The following is an 18,948-nucleotide window of genomic DNA, read 5'->3' as shown; positions in this document are numbered from 1 at the left end:
CCAACATTGTAGACCTTACAGTGAAATGCTGACCTACAAGCCCTTAACCAACAGTGTAGACCTTACAGTGAAATGCTGACCTACAAGCCCTTAACCAACAGTGTAGACCTTACAGTGAAATGCTGACTTACAAGCCCTTAACCAACAGTGTAGACCTTACAGTGAAATGCTGACCTACAAGCCCTTAACCAACAGTGCAGACCTTACAGTGACATGCTGACCTACAAGCCCTTAACCAACAGTGTAGACCTTACAGTGACATGCTGACCTACAAGCCCTTAACCAACAGTGTAGACCTTACAGTGACATGCTGACTTACAAGCCCCTAACCAACAGGTGTAGACCTTACAGTGACATGCTGACCTACAAGCCCTTAACCAACAGTGTAGACCTTACAGTAACATGCTGACCTCCAAGCCCTTAACCAACATTGTAGACCTTACAGTGAAATGCTGACCTACAAGCCCTTAACCAACAGTGTAGACCTTACAGTGAAATGCTGACCTACAAGCCCTTAACCAACAGTGTAGACCTTACAGTGAAATTCTGACTTACAAGCCCTTAACCAACAGTGTAGACCTTACAGTGAAATGCTGACCTACAAGCCCTTAACCAACAGTGCAGACCTTACAGTGACATGCTGACCTACAAGCCCTTAACCAACAGGTGTAGACCTTACCGTGACATGCTGACTTGCAAGCCCTTAACCAACAGTGTAGACCTTACTGTGACATGCTGACTTGCAAGCCCTTAACCAACAGTGTAGACCTTACAGTGAAATGCTGCCTTACAAGCCCTTAACCAACAGTGTAGACCTTACAGTGAAATGCTGCCTTACAAGCCCTTAACCAACAGTGTAGACCTTACAGTGAAATGCTGCCTTACAAGCCCTTAACCAACAGGTGTAGACCTTACAGTGACATGCTGACTTACAAGCCCTTAACCAACAGGTGTAGACCTTACAGTGACATGCTGACCTACAAGCCCTTAACCAACAGGTGTAGACTTTACAGTGACATGCTGACCTACAAGCCCTTAACCAACAGTGTAGACCTTACAGTGAAATGCTGACTTACAAAGCCCTTAACCAACAGGTGTAACAGTGACATGCTGACCTACAAGTGTAGACCTTACAGTGACATGCTGACCTACAAGCCCTTAACCAACAGGTGTAGACCTTTACAGTGACATGCTGACCTACAAGCCCTTAACCAACAGTGTAGACCTTACAGTGACATGCTGACCTACAAGTAACCAACAGTGTAGACCTTACAGTGACATGCTGACTTACAAGCCCTTAACCAACAGTGTAGACCTTACAGTGACATGCTGACCTACAAGCCCTTAACCAACAGGTGTAGACCTGACAACAGGTCTAGTGACATGCTGACCTACAAGCCCTTAACCAACAGTGTAGACCTTACAGTGAAATGCTGACTTATAAGCCCTTAACCAACAGGTGTAGACCTTACAGTGACATGCTGACTTACAAGCCCTTAACCAACAGTGCAGACCTTACAGTGACATGCTGACCTACAAGCCCTTAACCAACAGTGTAGACCTTACAGTGACATGCTGACTTACAAGCCCTTAACCAACAGTGTAGACCCTACAGTGACATGCTGACCTACAAGCCCTTAACCAACAGGTGTAGGTAGACCTTACAGTGAAATGCTGACCTACAAGCCCTTAACCAACAGTGTAGACCTTACAGTGACATGCTGACCTACAAGCCCTTAACCAACAGGTGTGTAGACCTTACAGTGACATGCTGCCTACAAGCCCTTAACCAACAGGTGTAGGTAGACCTTACAGGAAATGCTGACTTACAAGCCCTTAACCAACAGGTGTAGACCTTACAGTGAAATGCTGACTTACAAGCCCTTAACCAACAGGTGTGTAGACCTTACAGTGAAATGCTGACTTACAAGCCCTTAACCAACAGTGTAGACCTTACAGTGAAATGCTGCCTTACAAGCCCTTAACCAACAGTGTAGACCTTACAGTGAAATGCTGCCTTACAAGCCCTTAACCAACAGTGTAGACCTTACAGTGAAATGCTGCCTTACAAGCCCTTAACCAACAGGTGTAGACCTTACAGTGACATGCTCACCTACAAGCCCTTAACCAACAGTGTAGACCTTACAGTGAAATGCTGTCTTACAAGCCCTTAACCAACAGTGTAGACCTTACAGTGAAATGCTGCCTTACAAGCCCTTAACCAACAATGCAGACCTTACAGTGACATGCTGACCTACAAGCCCTTAACCAACAGTGTAGACCTTACAGTGACATGCTGACCTACAAGCCCTTAACCAACAGTGTAGACCTTACAGTGACATGCTGACTTACAAGCCCTTAACCAACAGGTGTGTAGACCTTACAGTGAAATGCTCACCTACAAGCCCTTAACCAACAGTGTAGGTAGACCTTACAGTGACATGCTGACCTACAAGCCCTTAACCAACATTGTAGACCTTACAGTGAAATGCTGACCTACAAGCCCTTAACCAACAGTGTAGACCTTACAGTGAAATGCTGACCTACAAGCCCTTAACCAACAGTGTAGACCTTACAGTGAAATGCTGACTTACAAGCCCTTAACCAACAGTGTAGACCTTACAGTGAAATGCTGACCTACAAGCCCTTAACCAACAGTGCAGACCTTACAGTGACATGCTGACCTACAAGCCCTTAACCAACAGGTGTAGACCTTACCGTGACATGCTGACTTGCAAGCCCTTAACCAACAGTGTAGACCTTACTGTGACATGCTGACTTGCAAGCCCTTAACCAACAGGTGTAGACCTTACCATGACATGCTGCCTTTACAAGCCCTTAACCAACAGTGTAGACCTTACAGTGACATGCTGACTTACAAGCCCTTAACCAACAGTGTAGACCTTACCGTGACATGCTGACTTGCAAGCCCTTAACCAACAGTGCAGTTCAAGAAATAGAGTCACGTCTGGAGGAAACCTGGCACCGTCCCTACAGTGAAGCCTGGTGGTGGCAGCATCATGCTGTGGACATGTTTTTTAGCGGCAGGGACTGGGAGAGTAGTCTAGATCAAGGGAAATATGAACAGTTCAAAGTACCAAGAGACCCTTGATGAAAACCTGCTCTAGATCACTCAGGACCTCAGATGAGCTGAAGGTTAACCTTACAACAGGACAATGACCCTAAGCACACAGCCAAGACAACGCAGGTAGTGGCTTCGCAACAAGTTCCCGGAATTGAACCCGATCAAACATCTTTGGAGAGACCTGAAAATAGCTGTGCAGCGACACTCGCCATCCAACCTGACAGAGCTTGAGAGGATCTGCAGAGATTAATGGGAGAAATTCCCCAAATACAGGTGTGCCAAGCTTGTAGCGTCATACCAAGAATACTTGAGGCTGTAATCGCTGCCAAAGGTGCTTCAACAAAGTACTGAGTTATGGGTCTGAATATGTTAACTTAAATGTGATATTTAATCTTTGAATTTATTTATACATTTGCTCAAATGTATACATTTTCTAGCTTGTAGCATCATACCCAAGAACACTTGAGGCTGTAATCACTGCCAAAGGTGCTTCAACAAAGTACTGAGTAATGGGTCTGAATATGTTAACGTAAATGTGATATTTAATCTTTGAATTTTTTTTTAATACTTTTGCTAAAATGTATACATTTCTAAAAATGTGTTTTTGCTTTGTCATTATGGGGTATTGTGTGTAGACTGATGAGAATTAGTCTGTAACATAATGTGGAAAAAGTAAAAGGGGTCTGAATACTTTCCAAATGCACTGTATGTCAGAGTTATGCCATCTTTATGCACATTTGCCATTGGTGAGTTTTGTCTTCCTGATAGGATTCAGTCTAGTGATGGCCTTGGCCTACAAAGTGATGAAAAGAAGAGGCCACTGCAACACTACGAAAGGAATGAAAAAGACTAGCCATCTGCCAGCACATAAACTGCCATCATCGGAAGTTGAATGCCATTATGCCCTGTGTGACTCCTGCTCATCTGTCGATGATGAAGTTATGAACAGGCTTTATGTAACACCTCATGTTGGTGGGGAGACCAACAGAATATTGCAGTAAGTTATTGTTACTGAGTGAGGTATGTGAGAACTTGAAAGTAGACCACTGCTTCTGATTGTACAGATAATATTAACATTCACACAAAAAAAAATGTATCCACAAATGTGTTCTGATAATGGACCTTCTTATTCAACACTGTCGATCAAACCTTATGGCACAAGTTATCGAGTCGATGGGAAGCTTTTTTAACCTAAAATAAACTCAGCAAAAAATGAAACGTCCTCTCACTGTCAAATGCGTATATTTTCAGCAATCTTAAGATGTGAAAATATTTGTATGAACATAACACGATTCAACAACTGAGACATAAGCTGAACAAGATGCACAGACATGTGACTAACAGAAATTGAATAATTTGTACCTGAACAAAGGGGGATCAAAATCAAAAGTAACAGTCAGTATCTGGTGTGGCCACCAGCTGCATTAAGTACTGCAGTGCATCTCCTTCTCATGGACTGCACCAGATTGGCCGGTTCTTGCAGTGAGATGTTACCCTACTCTTCCACCAAGGCACCTGCAAGTTCCCGGACATTTCTGGGGGGAATGGCCCTAGCCCTCATCCTCCCATCCAACAGGTCCCAGACATGCTCAATGGGATTGAGATCCAGGCACTTCGCTGGTCATGGCAGAACACTGACATTCCTGTCTTGCAGGAAATCACACACAGAACGAGCAGTATGGCTGTTGTTGTTGTTGCCATCCTGTACCTGTCCTGCAGGTGTGATGTTCGGATGTACCTATCCTGTGCAGATGTTGTTACATGTGGTCTGCCACTACGAGGAGAATCAGCTGTCCGTCCTGTCTCCCTGTAGCACTGTCTGAGGCGTCTCACAGTACAGACATGGCAATTTATTGCCCTGGCCACATCTGCAGTCCTCATGCCTCCTTGCAGCATGCCTAAGGCACATTCACACAGATGAGTAGGGACCCTGGGCATCTTTCTTTTGGTGTTTTTCAGAGTCAGTAGAAAGGCCTCTTTAGTGTCCTAAGTTTTCGTAGCTGTGACCTTAATTGCATACCGTCTGTAAGCTATTAGTGTCTTAAACACCGTTCCACAGGTGCATGTTCATTAATTGTTTATGGTTGGAAAGCATGGGAAACAGTGTTTAAACCCTTTACAATGAAGATCTGTGAAGTTATTTGGATTTTCACGAATTATCTTTGAAAGACAGGGTCCTGAAAAAAGGGACTTTTATTTTTTGCTGAGTTTTTTTTAAAGCAATGGTGAAGTAAGCCATTTCATAGTCTATTGATTTATACATGCATTTCCCCCTTGTGGAAATAGAGTTCTGGCACAAGTTGGTAGCCAGATACAAGGCATTACTTTATTTTGTTCAATGTGTATCTAATGTCATGACATATAGGCTATTTGCAGTAAGGTATTCATGAGTTTCAATTTTGTCACTAGATATTCAATCTCCAAGGACAAGGACACAATTCTTGGTGGCTTCCCTGACCATACAATCGGTGGATATGGAATTAGTCTGTTCTGAAGGCAATGCATTGTGGTAAATTGTGAGAGCTTCCTAGAAAATATGCAACTAATCACTATTACATTCCAAGCAATGTGTTCATATATCTTATATAATTCACTGTGATTAATAATAGTCTTAGCTTTGTTCAATGGAAAAAAACTACAGTGATGATTTGCTGATGAATATTGACCTGTCCAGTGGATGGTCCTAGCATTGCACTGTAGGTTCCCTGCCAAAACTTCAAGCAACACTCCTTTTCCTCTCTTCCTTCGGGGCATCAACTTCAGATGGCTAGATTTAGATTATGTAAGCTTTTTAAAATCTTGGGTGTGGTATTTGCTCTTGAAAATTGCAGGCTCCTTTGATGCCGGCCCTAAACAGATATCTGTGAAAACAGCACACAGGATGCAGAACCTTAACAAGACTGGCAACCGAAATGCAGAGGACACAACTTATGATCATCATCATCTTTAACATCAACAACATCACGAGCAAAAGCTGATGCAATAGAACAATATGAAGGGAAACTGTCTTGACAGAATAAAATGTATCTTAATACACTGATATACCAAAAACTAGAGGTTTGCTGCAGATGTTTGGGTGAACAGGTTCTATCCTGGGACATAGTCCGTGGTGTAAACACCTCAAAACTGAAATATCCGCTGTGAATTACACTTCCTAAGCACGTTTTAAGTTAGTCAAGAAAGGCATTCCACTTCCCCAAGGATGTTTCTATGATGGAATTATGTATGTTTTTTCTTTTCTTTTAATAAATATTTTGAATTTCTATAGACAGTATGAACTCACTTTTCTTGTGTCAAAGTAATGTTGATAGACTACTCATTTTGAATGGCACGTCTTTGCTGAAAACACAAAGCTGCTGAAAATGACTTTGACAGAAATGTGCTGAAGTCAAGTGATGTGTTTAGGATCCTCTCTTCCTGAAGTAAAGTTGTATACCTCAGACATCTCTTTAATTAAAGTTCATTGCTGCTTTTCAATGGCATGAAAGGATGATCGCTTGAATATCACTGGGAATTGAGTGCCAAGCATCATGGTGGCTTTCATAGTAGCACTATGTAAGAATTAGCTAACATGTGATTACTATAAACATGACTACATGATTAGAATTGCAGATGATTTTGTCTAAACTAGCACAATATATTTGTAGGACACTGTTTGCCATCATAGTGGACTTTGCTTAGATGCATACTGATTCAGTTTCTTCTGTAAGCCATTATAATGAACAAAATATAATAAAAATTGCTTGTTTATATAGCTTATCATTCACATATTAAACATTATATATGAGTTAATGAGAAAGTCCAGACAAGTGAGTGGAGTTCTTGGTGTGTAACCATAAGAGGCCACAGGCATGGTGTAATTATCTCATAATACACATCTCACATTGTTTCAACATTGTGTTTATTCACAAAACAAAACACATTTTTCACAAACATGTTCATACAATAAGACAGAAATCAATATATACATCTTCATAATTGAATCAAATAAAAAATATATACATTCAGTTTTTTCGTTATACGTCAAGTTCCTTTTCATTCATATTGCATCATCTACTTTGACCAGTATCTGCTAAATACTACAGTATCTATAAAAATCCAATTGCATATTTACTCAGCAGGTTGTTTACAAAATGGTGGCAACTTCAGATATGGTTGCCATTGTAGTAATATCTTGGCTGTGCTCCTGAATTTCATCAAGTCCGGCAGGAGATTGTCTCTTTTGATGTGTGAAGTAAGATGGGAGGGTGCCGGTGTGATTAGAGAATGTCTGCATGGTGTTTCTTGCTTTGGGAATGCTTGTGTTGTAGCCGGAGTCTTTCCAGGAGTGGGGATAGGCATGCGCATTGTTGTAGACCGGTGCTTGGATAAAACCTATTGTGTATGCATTGTCTCTGGGAGCCTGGAAGCTTTGGGTTGGAATTACACAGTAAGTGCCTTGGCAATCCACAGCGAGGGTGTTAGCGGCGTGGAATGAACCTGAAATAGAACACACACACCCATACAGAATTACTTTCCAAGCCCAAGGAGTAAAGAATCAAAGTGACTGAGAGTCATTCGCTGTTGCTGGGTTACATAGCCAGGTGGGTTCTACACTTTGGTGGTGGAAGGGGCGAGTTATCCCGACAGTGGAATCCGCTGCAGTTTCAGTGCTATATAGAGCTATAAAAATGTCAACTGTTCTCTTCATCATTCTGCTACGAGGAACTGTAAAATTGCAGTACTAAATTGTGAAGGTCGTAAACTCACCTTTGGCCCAGGGTTGGAAGGTGCGAAGGTTCCTCTTGCCTCCATCCCCACTGATGTCAGAGTCACTGTCATTGAAGTCACTGTCTCCTTTTCCACTGTCCTTCACGCTTTGCTGGTCAATGCCACTGCTAATAGAAAAAAACATATTAGCCACTGCTAATATAATCAAACATACCAGCCAGTGCTAATGGAATCAAACATACTAGCCACTGCTAATGGAATCAAACATACTAGCCACTGCTAATAGAATCAAACATATTAGCCACTGCTAATAGAATCAAACATATTAGCCACTGCTAATAGAATCAAACATATTAGCCACTGCTAATAGAATCAAACATATTAGCCACTGCTAATAGAATCAAACATATTAGCCACTGCTAATGGAATCAAACATATTAGCCACTGCTAATGGAATCAAACATATTAGCCACTGCTAATGGAATCAAACATATTAGCCACTGCTAATGGAATCAAACATATTAGCCACTGCTAATGGAATCAAACATATTAGCCACTGCTAATGGAATCAAACATATTAGCCACTGCTAATGGAATCAAACATATTAGCCACTGCTAATAGAATCAAACATATTAGCCACCGCACTACTGTGTCTGACTACTGATGTTTGCTTTGTTTCCCTCCTCTCTCTTATGAGCATGCCCCCCCACCCACCCCCCACTGCAACCTCCCACCCCCTCTCACTGGACAACCACTGTGATCACATGAAGTATGCATACGGAATGTTAAGTAAATAAATAAAAATTGGAAGAAAAATAATAATAGTGATTAAAATGGACGTCATACCAAATATGATCAATGTGATGGTATTCTTACCTAATTTGCGGGTAGGATTTGTCCCCTTGCCACACAGATGATGGTTGGAAAGGCTTGGGAGGCAGGAACATCTAAAGAGCAAACACAAGAGAGAACAGGAAGGGAATTCATTTCAGCTACATGGATCAGGAGTAGTACAACACTTTAATGTGTGCAGTTGTATACAAACACTATTGAAACGGAATCAAATCATTCACCCACCTGGGACTCCAACTCTCCACTTTTCTCTTCATATAGGCTGGACTCATCAAGAGATGAAGAAGTCCTTTCATTGAGGAAACCTCTTGGGTCACCGAACATGTTGGGTTCTGCAGAGTTGAGCCTGGGATGATGCCTGGAGTCAAACAGGCTGTGAGTCACGTCTCTCTTGGAGTCATGGTCCTTCCCTCCTCGGTTCAGTTTGAATGTGATAACAACAATTGCTATGGCAATCAGCAGCAGAGTACAACCCCCGCCGAGTATAATGATTACTACTACTGAAATATCCAAGCCTGCGCTTTCCTCATCACTTGACCGTAATACAATGACAAGTTGGTCGTCTGAGAGCTGCAAGTCTGAGACAACAAAGCGAATGGTGGCACTGCTGGAGAGAGGGGATCTCCCACTGTCACTCAGTGCAATCTTGATTTCCAACACGTCTCCAATAGCAGAGGCCAGACCCTGTTTTAAAGCTATTTCTCCAGTGTCTTTATTGATTGAAAATATCTTAGTGTCACCTTGTACGATTCTGTAGCTGAGCTCACCATTCATACCCTCATCCTCATCCTGACCTTGGACCCGTAGTGCCAGATACCCCAATGGTGCATTGACAGGAAGAGGAATTTCAGCAGAGTCATTAAGCATAACGGGAAAGGTAAAATAGGGATAGTTGTCGTTCTGATCAACCACTTTAATTCTGATCACGGATGTGCTTGACAGTTGAGGTGAGCCCTTGTCGTCAGCCTGGATGGTTAATTCAATCTGATGGAGCGTTTCAAAATCGAAAGATCTCAGGCTATACAATGACCCTGACACTGGGTCTATAGACACATACGTCGAAATGGAAGCCTCTTCGACAACCTCTGAGTCTATGAGTTTATATGACACGTTGGCGTTTTTACCCCGATCAAGGTCCCGTGCTACAACAGTAGTTATATATGACCCGGGAATATTATTTTCCAGGACAGAAACTTCATAAATGGATTTACTGAAGAGGGGGGCGTTGTCGTTCTCGTCCGTCACTCTGATGGTATACTGCTTGATGGTTTTGAAAGGAGGAGTTCCAAGGTCTTCAGCCACTACAGTGAGGTTATACTCTGGGATCGTTTCTCTATCTAAAGTGGTGGTTGTTACAATCATAAAACTGTCCCCGTAGGCCTGTTGTAACTTGAAATGTTCGTGCCCGTGTAGGCTACTGCGCACGTAACCGTTCGAGCCAGAGTCGCTGTCCGAGGTGCTGATTAGCGCCACAAAACTTTCCTCCGCTGCGGCCTCCGTGATGTAAGCCACATCGTCACTCGTAGAGGTCTTTGGCTTGATGGTGATTTCTGGTGCGTTATCATTTACATCTACGACATCAACAACCACTTTGCAAGTCGATGGAATAGAATTAGTGCCTAAATCGGATGCTTTAATTTTCAGTTCATAGGATATCTTCTTCTCGTAATCAACCAATGTTTTTAAAGTTACAGCACCGGAAATCCGGTCTATATTAAAAATACGCATTGCTTCAGATGATGTGTCTTCTACAAATCCATACACTACCTCGCCATTGATATCAGCATCTGGATCAAACGCATGCACCTTAAGCACTTGGTAACCTACAGGAGAATCCTCATAAAGTTCAACTTTTAGTGAGTTGTGCTCAAACGTTGGGCTGTTGTCATTAAAATCTAGTACTTTGATATGAACAGTCATTGATCCGGACCTGGGTGGCTCTCCAGCATCTGTTGCCGTCACTTCAACTGTATAGGAATCTTCAGCCTCTCTATCCATAGCTTTCACAAGCACAAGTTCAGCATACTTCACTCCATCCTCCCTGCTGCGCACATCAACTATGAAATGGCTGGAGGGAGAGATATGGTAACTTTGGATGTAGTTATTGCCGACATCATGGTCAACAGCGATGTCCAACGGGAATCGGGAGTCCAGCTGAACATTCTCGGATATTTCAAGGGTCGTCTCGTTGTGGAGAAACTGGGGTGAATTGTCGTTTATGTCCCTTACCTCGATCTCTACGTGAATCAGCTGAAACTTTTCTTTGGAGAAGGCAACTATGTCGAAGGTGACAAAACACCGCGGGGACCTCGGGCACAGCTGCTCCCGGTCAATTGTTTCCCCAACAGTTAAAAGTCCATCAATCTCCCTCATTTGAATCACACACGAATTGCTCTCCTGCATGAAGCGGAAAGATGTTTGAGGGTCCTCAGCTGGGTCTATCTTTAAATCCTGAGACAGATTTCCAATCTCTGTCCCGGGCGCATCCTCTTCATATGTGTAGTACCTTGTAGTCGTAGACTGAACCGAGTAGAACAGAATAGCAAACACCACGCACTCTCCAACTCCTCGAAACCCGCAGAATCCCATTTTAAAGTGCAATGATGATGACAGACACCTTCATAAAGAAAACGAGCTGCAAGTAAACTTGTTGTGATGTTGAGCTCCCTTGCCACGAGCAACTGGATTGGATATGGTCCAAAGAGAGCGTTGATCTATAAACCTTGATTTATGCAAATTAGTTGACTCACCGACCAATGGCATTGAACAGGCCAGCCAAATGGGGCACGTTTGCTTTCCAGCTGGCGCCAATTGCTACCACCCTTCTCCTCGACAGTGTACAAATGGTCTTTTTAAATACAGTGCACTCTAAAAAATGCTGGGCTAAAAACAACCTGATTTGGGTTCTTTGCTAACCCAGCAGTGGGTATTGGACAGAACACATGCGGAGTTATTTTTGAACCAGCCAGTTGGGTTGGGTGAATAACCCAACATGTTGGGTTGTTGGGATTACCCAAACCTTGGTTAATTTAACCATTAGTTGGGTATTTTATACTTTAATGCTGGGTTGACCTAGCAGCTCGGTCTTTTTAAATGTAATCCTTAGGTTATTATCAGGAGACATGGTTTATTAAGGGGTGTGGCTTTCAGATAGATCTTATTGACCACCCGTGAGAGTAAATGTAATTCCTGTTCATCATGTAAATCATTTTTGTTTTTGCATTTTACACATTCTTCTAGAATATTAAGATTATTTCTTACTATTTTAATAAAGTGGTATCTAATCTAACAATGGGATTTGCAGGTTTTTAGGGAACTCATACAATTCTGTAAGCCTCATTGAAGCGACAACAAAGTTAATGTTTAAACTTAACATGTGATAACTATACAACAGAACAGATGACTACTCTCACAGGTGGCCAAAATGAACTATCTGAAGGCCACATCCCTACTAAACTACGCCTCCAGTCTTCTGATCAGACCCACTGGGTCATCTCTCAATAACCCTTCTTCACCAACCTATCCTTGCTCTTTTTTTATTTTATTTTTAAGAAATCAACCCAACTCCTTCAAGCCTGTCGGGTCAAACAAACAACCCAGCATTTTTTAGAGTGTGGTAATGTCATTTGATAATGGTAAGAAAAAAACTTCCTTACAGTGAATCATGTATATTAGCATGCATATTAGCATGCATATTAGCATGTATATTAGCATGTATATTAGCATGCATATTAGCATGTATATTAGCATGTATATTAGCATGCATATTAGCATGCATATTAGCATGCATATTAGCATGTATATTAGCATACATATTAGCATGCATATTAGCATGCATATTAGCATGCATATTAGCATGTATATTAGCATGTATATTAGCATGCATATTAACATGCATATTAGCATGCATATTAGCATGTATATTAGCATGCATATTAGCATGCATATTAGCATGCATATTAGCATGCATATTAGCATGTATATTAGCATGCATATTAGCATGCATATTAGCATGCATATTAGCATGTATATTAGCATTTCTTCAATAGAACTTTAACCCAGTTGGGCTTTTCCCATCTGAATAAATAACTTTCATTCAGAGGTTATTTTAGACTGATGTGTTGGTCTGTTTATGAATACAGAAAAATATCGTCATCAACACCGTTTACCTAAAATATATGTACCATGTATTCACTGTAAATACGCTGAATACTTTGTTCACCATGTATTCATGTATTAATGGTGAACAAAACTACCCAATAATATTATGGCATTTTAGTACTTTTATGTTGTAAAATGAACAAACAATGAACAAATTGTAAGCCACCGATTGTAATACTCAAAAAGCCATTTTCAACCTTACATTCATTATCTCCAGCACCATACCGGATTCTATATATGCGAAAATGAAATATAACATTAAAAAGGATGATGTCATCAAAAGTATTAACATAAAAAAACAGTGATTTTCAAACCGTATGAGATCAAAATCAATTAGAAATTAACTTGCTTTAGAACCTTTCTTCTAATCCTCTTAACTAGAAGAACTTATAAATGCATAATTTTCGCATATTTACACACTGGTATGGTGCTGGACATAATACGAGGTCGAAAGAATTTCTTAACCAAGTCTACCTTTATAGGCAAGTCAGTTTAAGAACTAATTCTTATTTAATTTTGATGGGCTACCCCGGCCATACCATAACCCGGACGACACTGGGCCAATTGTGCACCACCCTATGGGACCTGCAATCATGGCCCGGTTGTGATACAGCCTGGAATCAAACCAGAGTCTGTAGTGACGCCTCTAGCACTGAGATGCAGTGCCTTAGACCACTGCGCCACTCGGGAGCCCACTTTAATTCAACATGAGAATAGTCACATAGTTACACTAGCCCACAACAATGATTGGGGCATAGTCTACTAGTAGTCTACAAGAACTGCATTCATGTGAAGTTTTAAACTGTCTGTTGACAAACATATGGGTGATTAGTGTGTGTTGATTTAAAAAAAAAATTTGACTGTTTTTGGCTTCAAAGGGCTCAGGCCTGACTGACACCTTCCTCTTAAGTTGCAGCTAAATCTGTCTGAGCCACCCAATGGAGCAAGCACAGGAAGGCGTTAAAAACGACACACTTAAAAAGAGTCACCGGGGCATTAAAGCATTTGTTGGTCTACTGACTCTGGTTAAAAGAGGTGAAGAGAATTTAGCATAAGGTAGTCTACATTAGAGAATGTGATAGCTTGAGGCTGGTTTTAGCTGTCAACTGCACCATCAATTAAACTGGCTGGAATTGAATCAAAACTGAACCTCCCATACCAATGACTACAGCAGTGTCTGCTCACTCACATAAAAACTTCTTATTCTGAAAACTGGAAAACTTATTATGAAAAATCTGAGAAGTTTTTACAGTATACCTAAAACCATTAGTATGTCATTTTATTTTATTTGAAGATGGGAAAAATATGTATACTGTGCAAGCATAGAGATGCTGATTCAGTTGAATTGAGCTCACAGAGATGCTGGTTCAGTTGAATTGAGCTCGTAGAGATGCTAGTTCATTTGAATTGAGCTCACAGAGATGCTGGTTCAGTTGAATTGAGCTCATGTAGTTGCTGGTTCAGTTGACTTGAGCTCGCAGAGATGCTGGTTCAGTTGAATTGAGCTCGTAGAGATGCTGGTTCAGTTGAATTGAGCTCATGTAGTTGCTGGTTCAGTTGAATTGAGCTCACAGAGATGCTGGTTAGGTTGAATTGAGCTCACAGAGATGCTGGTTCAGTTGAATTGAGCTCATGTAGTTGCTGGTTCAGTTGAATTGAGCTCACAGAGATGCTGGTTCAGTTGAATTGAGCTCACAGAGATGCTGGTTCAGTTGAATTGAGCTCACAGCTACAAGTGACTTGCCATCTCATCTTTGCACATATTGTTTCAACAAGTTCATATAAATGATCAATCAATATTATAACCTGTCTTGTGCAAAGATTTCCATGACATATATTGATCTACTAGTTCCATTGAACTCACAGTCTTAGTCCATGCTGTGTTTATAATGTCCATCACATGGGCCCTCGTATGGGACTCGACTGGAGCTTCTAAGCCCATTGTTTGATTCTCCATTAACAAACAATACCGTGAAAGACTGTCAGTAAGCTTCTGAAATAAGCTCATGCACAGTCTGATCTGTGATTAGTGATGTTATAATATTGCACTGTGCTCATGGTTCATCCATAGTAACAGAGAGGAGAGGAATGCAATAACCAAAGGCTGTCATAACTTGCTAACTGAACGAATTTGACAGATTCACGGGAATTGTTCTCGCGCTATACTCCCACCACCACTGAAGCTAATTCACCAACAGAACTGAAGGAGGCATTTTGATTGACATGTGAAGAAATGTGTAAAGGGTTGTGTGAAGGTGCTCCCGACTTACGTTAACTTGTACAATTGCAAGGCACAATATTGTTATACAGTATTAATTGAGTCTACTGTACAGTGTACGTTAGTGTGTCTTTTCATGAATAATTAAAGTACTAAATAATGAATGATAGTCAAAGAAAACATGTTTACATTTGTGTGAATAAACATGTTTGAGTTTTGGGAGCATTGGAAGAGATTGCAGATAACGTCTTTCCTCTCCATGCAGACTGGGCAGACAGAGGCCCTCTACCCAGGACAGGCAGACTGGGAAGACAGAGGCCCTCTACCCAGGACAGGCAGACTGGGCAGACAGAGGCCCTCTACCCAGGACAGGCAGACTGGGCAGACAGAGGCCCTCTACCCAGGACAGGCAGACTGGGCAGACAGAGGCCCTCTACCCAGGACAGGCAGACTGGGCAGACAGAGGCCCTCTACCCAGGACAGGCGGACTGGGAAGACAGAGGCCCTCTACCCAGGACAGGCAAACTGGGAAGACCAGTGGCCCTCTACCCAGGACAGGCAGACTGGGAAGACCAGAGGCCCTCTACCCAGGACAGGCAGACTGGGAAGACCAGAGGCCCTCTACCCAGGACAGGCAAACTGGGAAGACCAGAAGCCCTCTACCCAGTACTCTCTTTTGCCTCCAGACTGACCGGGTGTGGAAATCCAGGATTTCATGGCTAATGTGAATGAGTTTGATTGATACTTGTGCCCAATTAGTTGTTTGTCACTAAGAGGCTTAGGAGTTAATCTTATCTACCACTCACGCGCACTTGTGGAATTTCGCATGGCCATATTTTTCGAAGGTTAACGACCAGCAATTCTTGAATCAACCTAATGTTTGATCAAAACCAGTGAGGGAACAATTCATTTATTCTGACAAAACGCTAAACAGGGGAACTGTTGTCTGCATAATACTAGTCATCAATCAAAAACCTTATTTTACCTCACAATTCTTTCAAAAAAAATACATCATACACTCCTAAAAAAAAATATGCTAAATACAACCACACAGGGTTCTTCGGTTCTTTGGAACCATTTTTGGTGCTGGGTAGAACCCTTTCTTCAAAGAACCCCTGTATATGGTTCTACCTAGAACCCTCTATGAAGGGTTCTTCCATGAACCATTTTATCATCTAAAGGTTCTTCCTGGAACCGCCCATGAAAGGTTCTTCCTAGAACCCTCTATGAACAGTCCAACCAGCTTTAAAGATGTTATGATTTATTACAATACCTAACATATATCATAAAGCCTTTCTTTGTCATAGTTATACCATAACACAGTGGTGTTAGGAATCTCCTGGTTTTCAGGCCACATCAGGCATTATACTGGATGGCAAAGTGAAGTATAATTCCTATTGGAATCCAACCAGAGTTAGGATAGCCAACAGGTGGAATTGTAATCAACCTAAACATGCTTTCAAAATGACTGCCAAGGTAGGGTAGATTAAATACTGAGACTACCCCAATCACTCTAAACTGGAACAACCATCTCTGTAACTGGTGCAATAAATCCAACAAATTTGATTAGTTTAGATACATGTATGTTATTTATTTTTGTGTAGCATAAAATACATGAACTAATCAATGTAAATGCAAAAACACAGGTAATACAGTAAAACAAACAATTCTGAAAATCTCACTGCAATAGAGCATGCTGGGAAATATTATATATGAATCATCAAAGCAGACGTTCTCCTAAAAACAGTTTGGATGAATCCTTTGCCTTCCAAAGAACCTTTGTCTTCCTTCAAAGGTTCTTCTGATCAAAACGGTTCTTGGTAGAACCCTATCCCTCCACATTTGGAACTCTGGAACTCTTTAGGAACCCTATTTTCTAAGAGTGTAGCCATGCATCATTAGTGATGAGACTATTTCCTTCACGGTCTACTCTGGTGGCGTGCTACATTGGGTAACAGTAACAGGTTCTGGTGGCATGCTACATTGGGTCACAGTAGCAGGTTCTGGTGGCAGGCTACATTGAGTCACAGTAGCAGGTTCTGGTGGCGTGCTACATTGGGTCAGAGTAGCAGGTTCTGGGGGCGTGCTACATTGGGTCACAGTAGCAGGTTCTGGTGGCGTGCTACATTGGGTCACAGTAACAGGTTCTGGTGGCGTGCTACATTGGGTCACAGTAACAGGTTCTGGGGGCGCTACATTGGGTCACAGTAGCAGGTTCTGGTGGCGTGCTACATTGGGGTCACATTGGGTCACAGTAGCAGGTTCTGGTGGCGTGCTACATTGGGTCACAGTAGCAGGTTCTGGTGGCGTGCTACATTGGGTCACAGTAGCAGGTTCTGGTGGCGTGCTACATTGGGTCACAGTAACAGGTTCTGGTGGCGTGCTACATTGGGTCACAGTAGCAGGTTCTGGTGGCGTGCTACATTGGGTCACAGTAGCAGGTTCTGGTGGCGTGCTACATTGGGTCACAGTAGCAGGTTCTGGTGGCGTGCTACATTGGGTCACAGTAGCAGGTTCTGGTGGCGTGCTACATTGGGTCACAGTAACAGGTTCTGGTGGCATGCTACATTGGGTCACAGTAGCAGGTTCTGGTGACGTGCTACATTGGGTCACAGTAACGGGTTCTGGTGGTGTGCTACATTGGGTCACAGTAGCGGGTTCTGGTGACATGCTACATTGGGTCACAGTAGCGGGTTCTGGTGGCATGCTACATTGGGTCACAGTAGCAGGTTCTGGTGGCGTGCTACATTGGGTCACAGTAGCAGGTTCTGGTGGTGTGCTACATTGGGTCACAGTAACAGGTTCTGGTGGCGTGCTACATTGGGTCATAGTAACAGGTTCTGGTGCCGTGCCACATTGGGTCACAGTAACAGGTTCTGGTGCTGTGCTACATTGGGTCACAGTAGCAGGTTCTGGTGACGTGCTACATTGGGTCACAGTAGCAGGTTCTGGTGGCGTGCTACATTGGGTCACAGTAACAGGTTCTGGTGGCGTGCTACATTGGGTCACAGTAGCAGGTTCTGGTGGCATGCTACATTGGGTCACAGTAGCAGGTTCTGGTGGCATGCTACATTGGGTCACAGTAGCAGGTTCTGGTGGCATGCTACATTGGGTCACAGTAGCAGGTTCTGGTGGCGTGCTACATTGGGTCACAGTAACAGGTTCTGGTGGCGTGCTACATTGGGTCACAGTAGCAGGTTCTGGTGGCATGCTACATTGGGTCACAGTAGCAGGTTCTGGTGGCGTGCTACATTGGGTCACAGTAGCAGGTTCTGGTGGCGTGCTACATTGGGTCACAGTAGCAGGTTCTGGTGGCGTGCTACATTGGGTCACAGTAGCAGGTTCTGGTGGCGTGCTACATTGGGTCACAGTAACCCAGATACTGCAGATTAAAAACACATGACACATGACACTGATCTCTATTACTACACTGTTAGTAAATAGGGTTCCAAAAGTGTTCTTTGGCTGTCCCCATAGAAGAACCCTTTCTAGTTCCAGGTAGAACCCTTTTGGGTTCCAGGTAGAACCTTCTGTGGAAAGGGTTTTTACATGGAACCCAAAAGGGTTCTACCTGGAACCTAAAAGGGTTATTCAAAGTGTTCTCCTATGGGGACAGCTGAAGAACCCTTTTAGGTTCTACATAGCACCTTTTTTTCTTTCTTAAAGTAGCTAAAGAAGTGATACTTGTTTGCCACTTAAGATTGGTGATTAAGGCAGATCACAGCTTGATTAGGACCTGTGTGGTGGCAGTAAGAGCATTAGAGTAGATTAATGGGTTCGACCATCTGCTGTAGACTGAAGGGATTTTAATTCAAGGTAAGAATAATGTTCATCTTCTTCTTGGCAGGCCATAACACAATAATCATAGTAGCAATTTTTAGGAACTCTGTCTCTCTAATAACAGGCCCTTAACACTGATAC

The 18,948-nt window shown here is 42.5% G+C and overlaps 1 protein-coding gene across 2 annotated transcripts; it reads right to left on the bottom strand.

The window, feature by feature from the left end:
* Positions 1-6,975: 6,975 nt before the first annotated feature.
* Positions 6,976-11,334, bottom strand: LOC112243081 (protocadherin-8-like). Of its 2 annotated transcripts, none has more exons than XM_024410920.1 (4): positions 8,874-11,334; positions 8,673-8,743; positions 7,835-7,962; positions 6,976-7,564 (listed from the first exon to the last, which is right to left on the bottom strand). In XM_024410920.1, the coding sequence occupies exons 1-4, from the start codon at positions 11,235-11,237 to the stop codon at positions 7,212-7,214; spliced, it is 2,916 nt and encodes a 971-aa protein (XP_024266688.1). In that variant the 5' UTR covers positions 11,238-11,334; the 3' UTR covers positions 6,976-7,211. The 2 variants fall into 2 exon arrangements, with proteins under 2 accessions (XP_024266688.1, XP_024266695.1); XM_024410927.1 differs by having other exon boundaries at positions 7,835-7,959.
* Between the last annotated feature and the right edge of the window lie 7,614 nt (positions 11,335-18,948).

This window comes from Oncorhynchus tshawytscha, linkage group LG03 (genome assembly GCF_018296145.1).
Source record: "Oncorhynchus tshawytscha isolate Ot180627B linkage group LG03, Otsh_v2.0, whole genome shotgun sequence".
Classification (NCBI taxonomy): Eukaryota; Metazoa; Chordata; class Actinopteri; order Salmoniformes; family Salmonidae; genus Oncorhynchus; species Oncorhynchus tshawytscha.
This window is presented reverse-complemented; position numbering and strand designations above follow the sequence as displayed.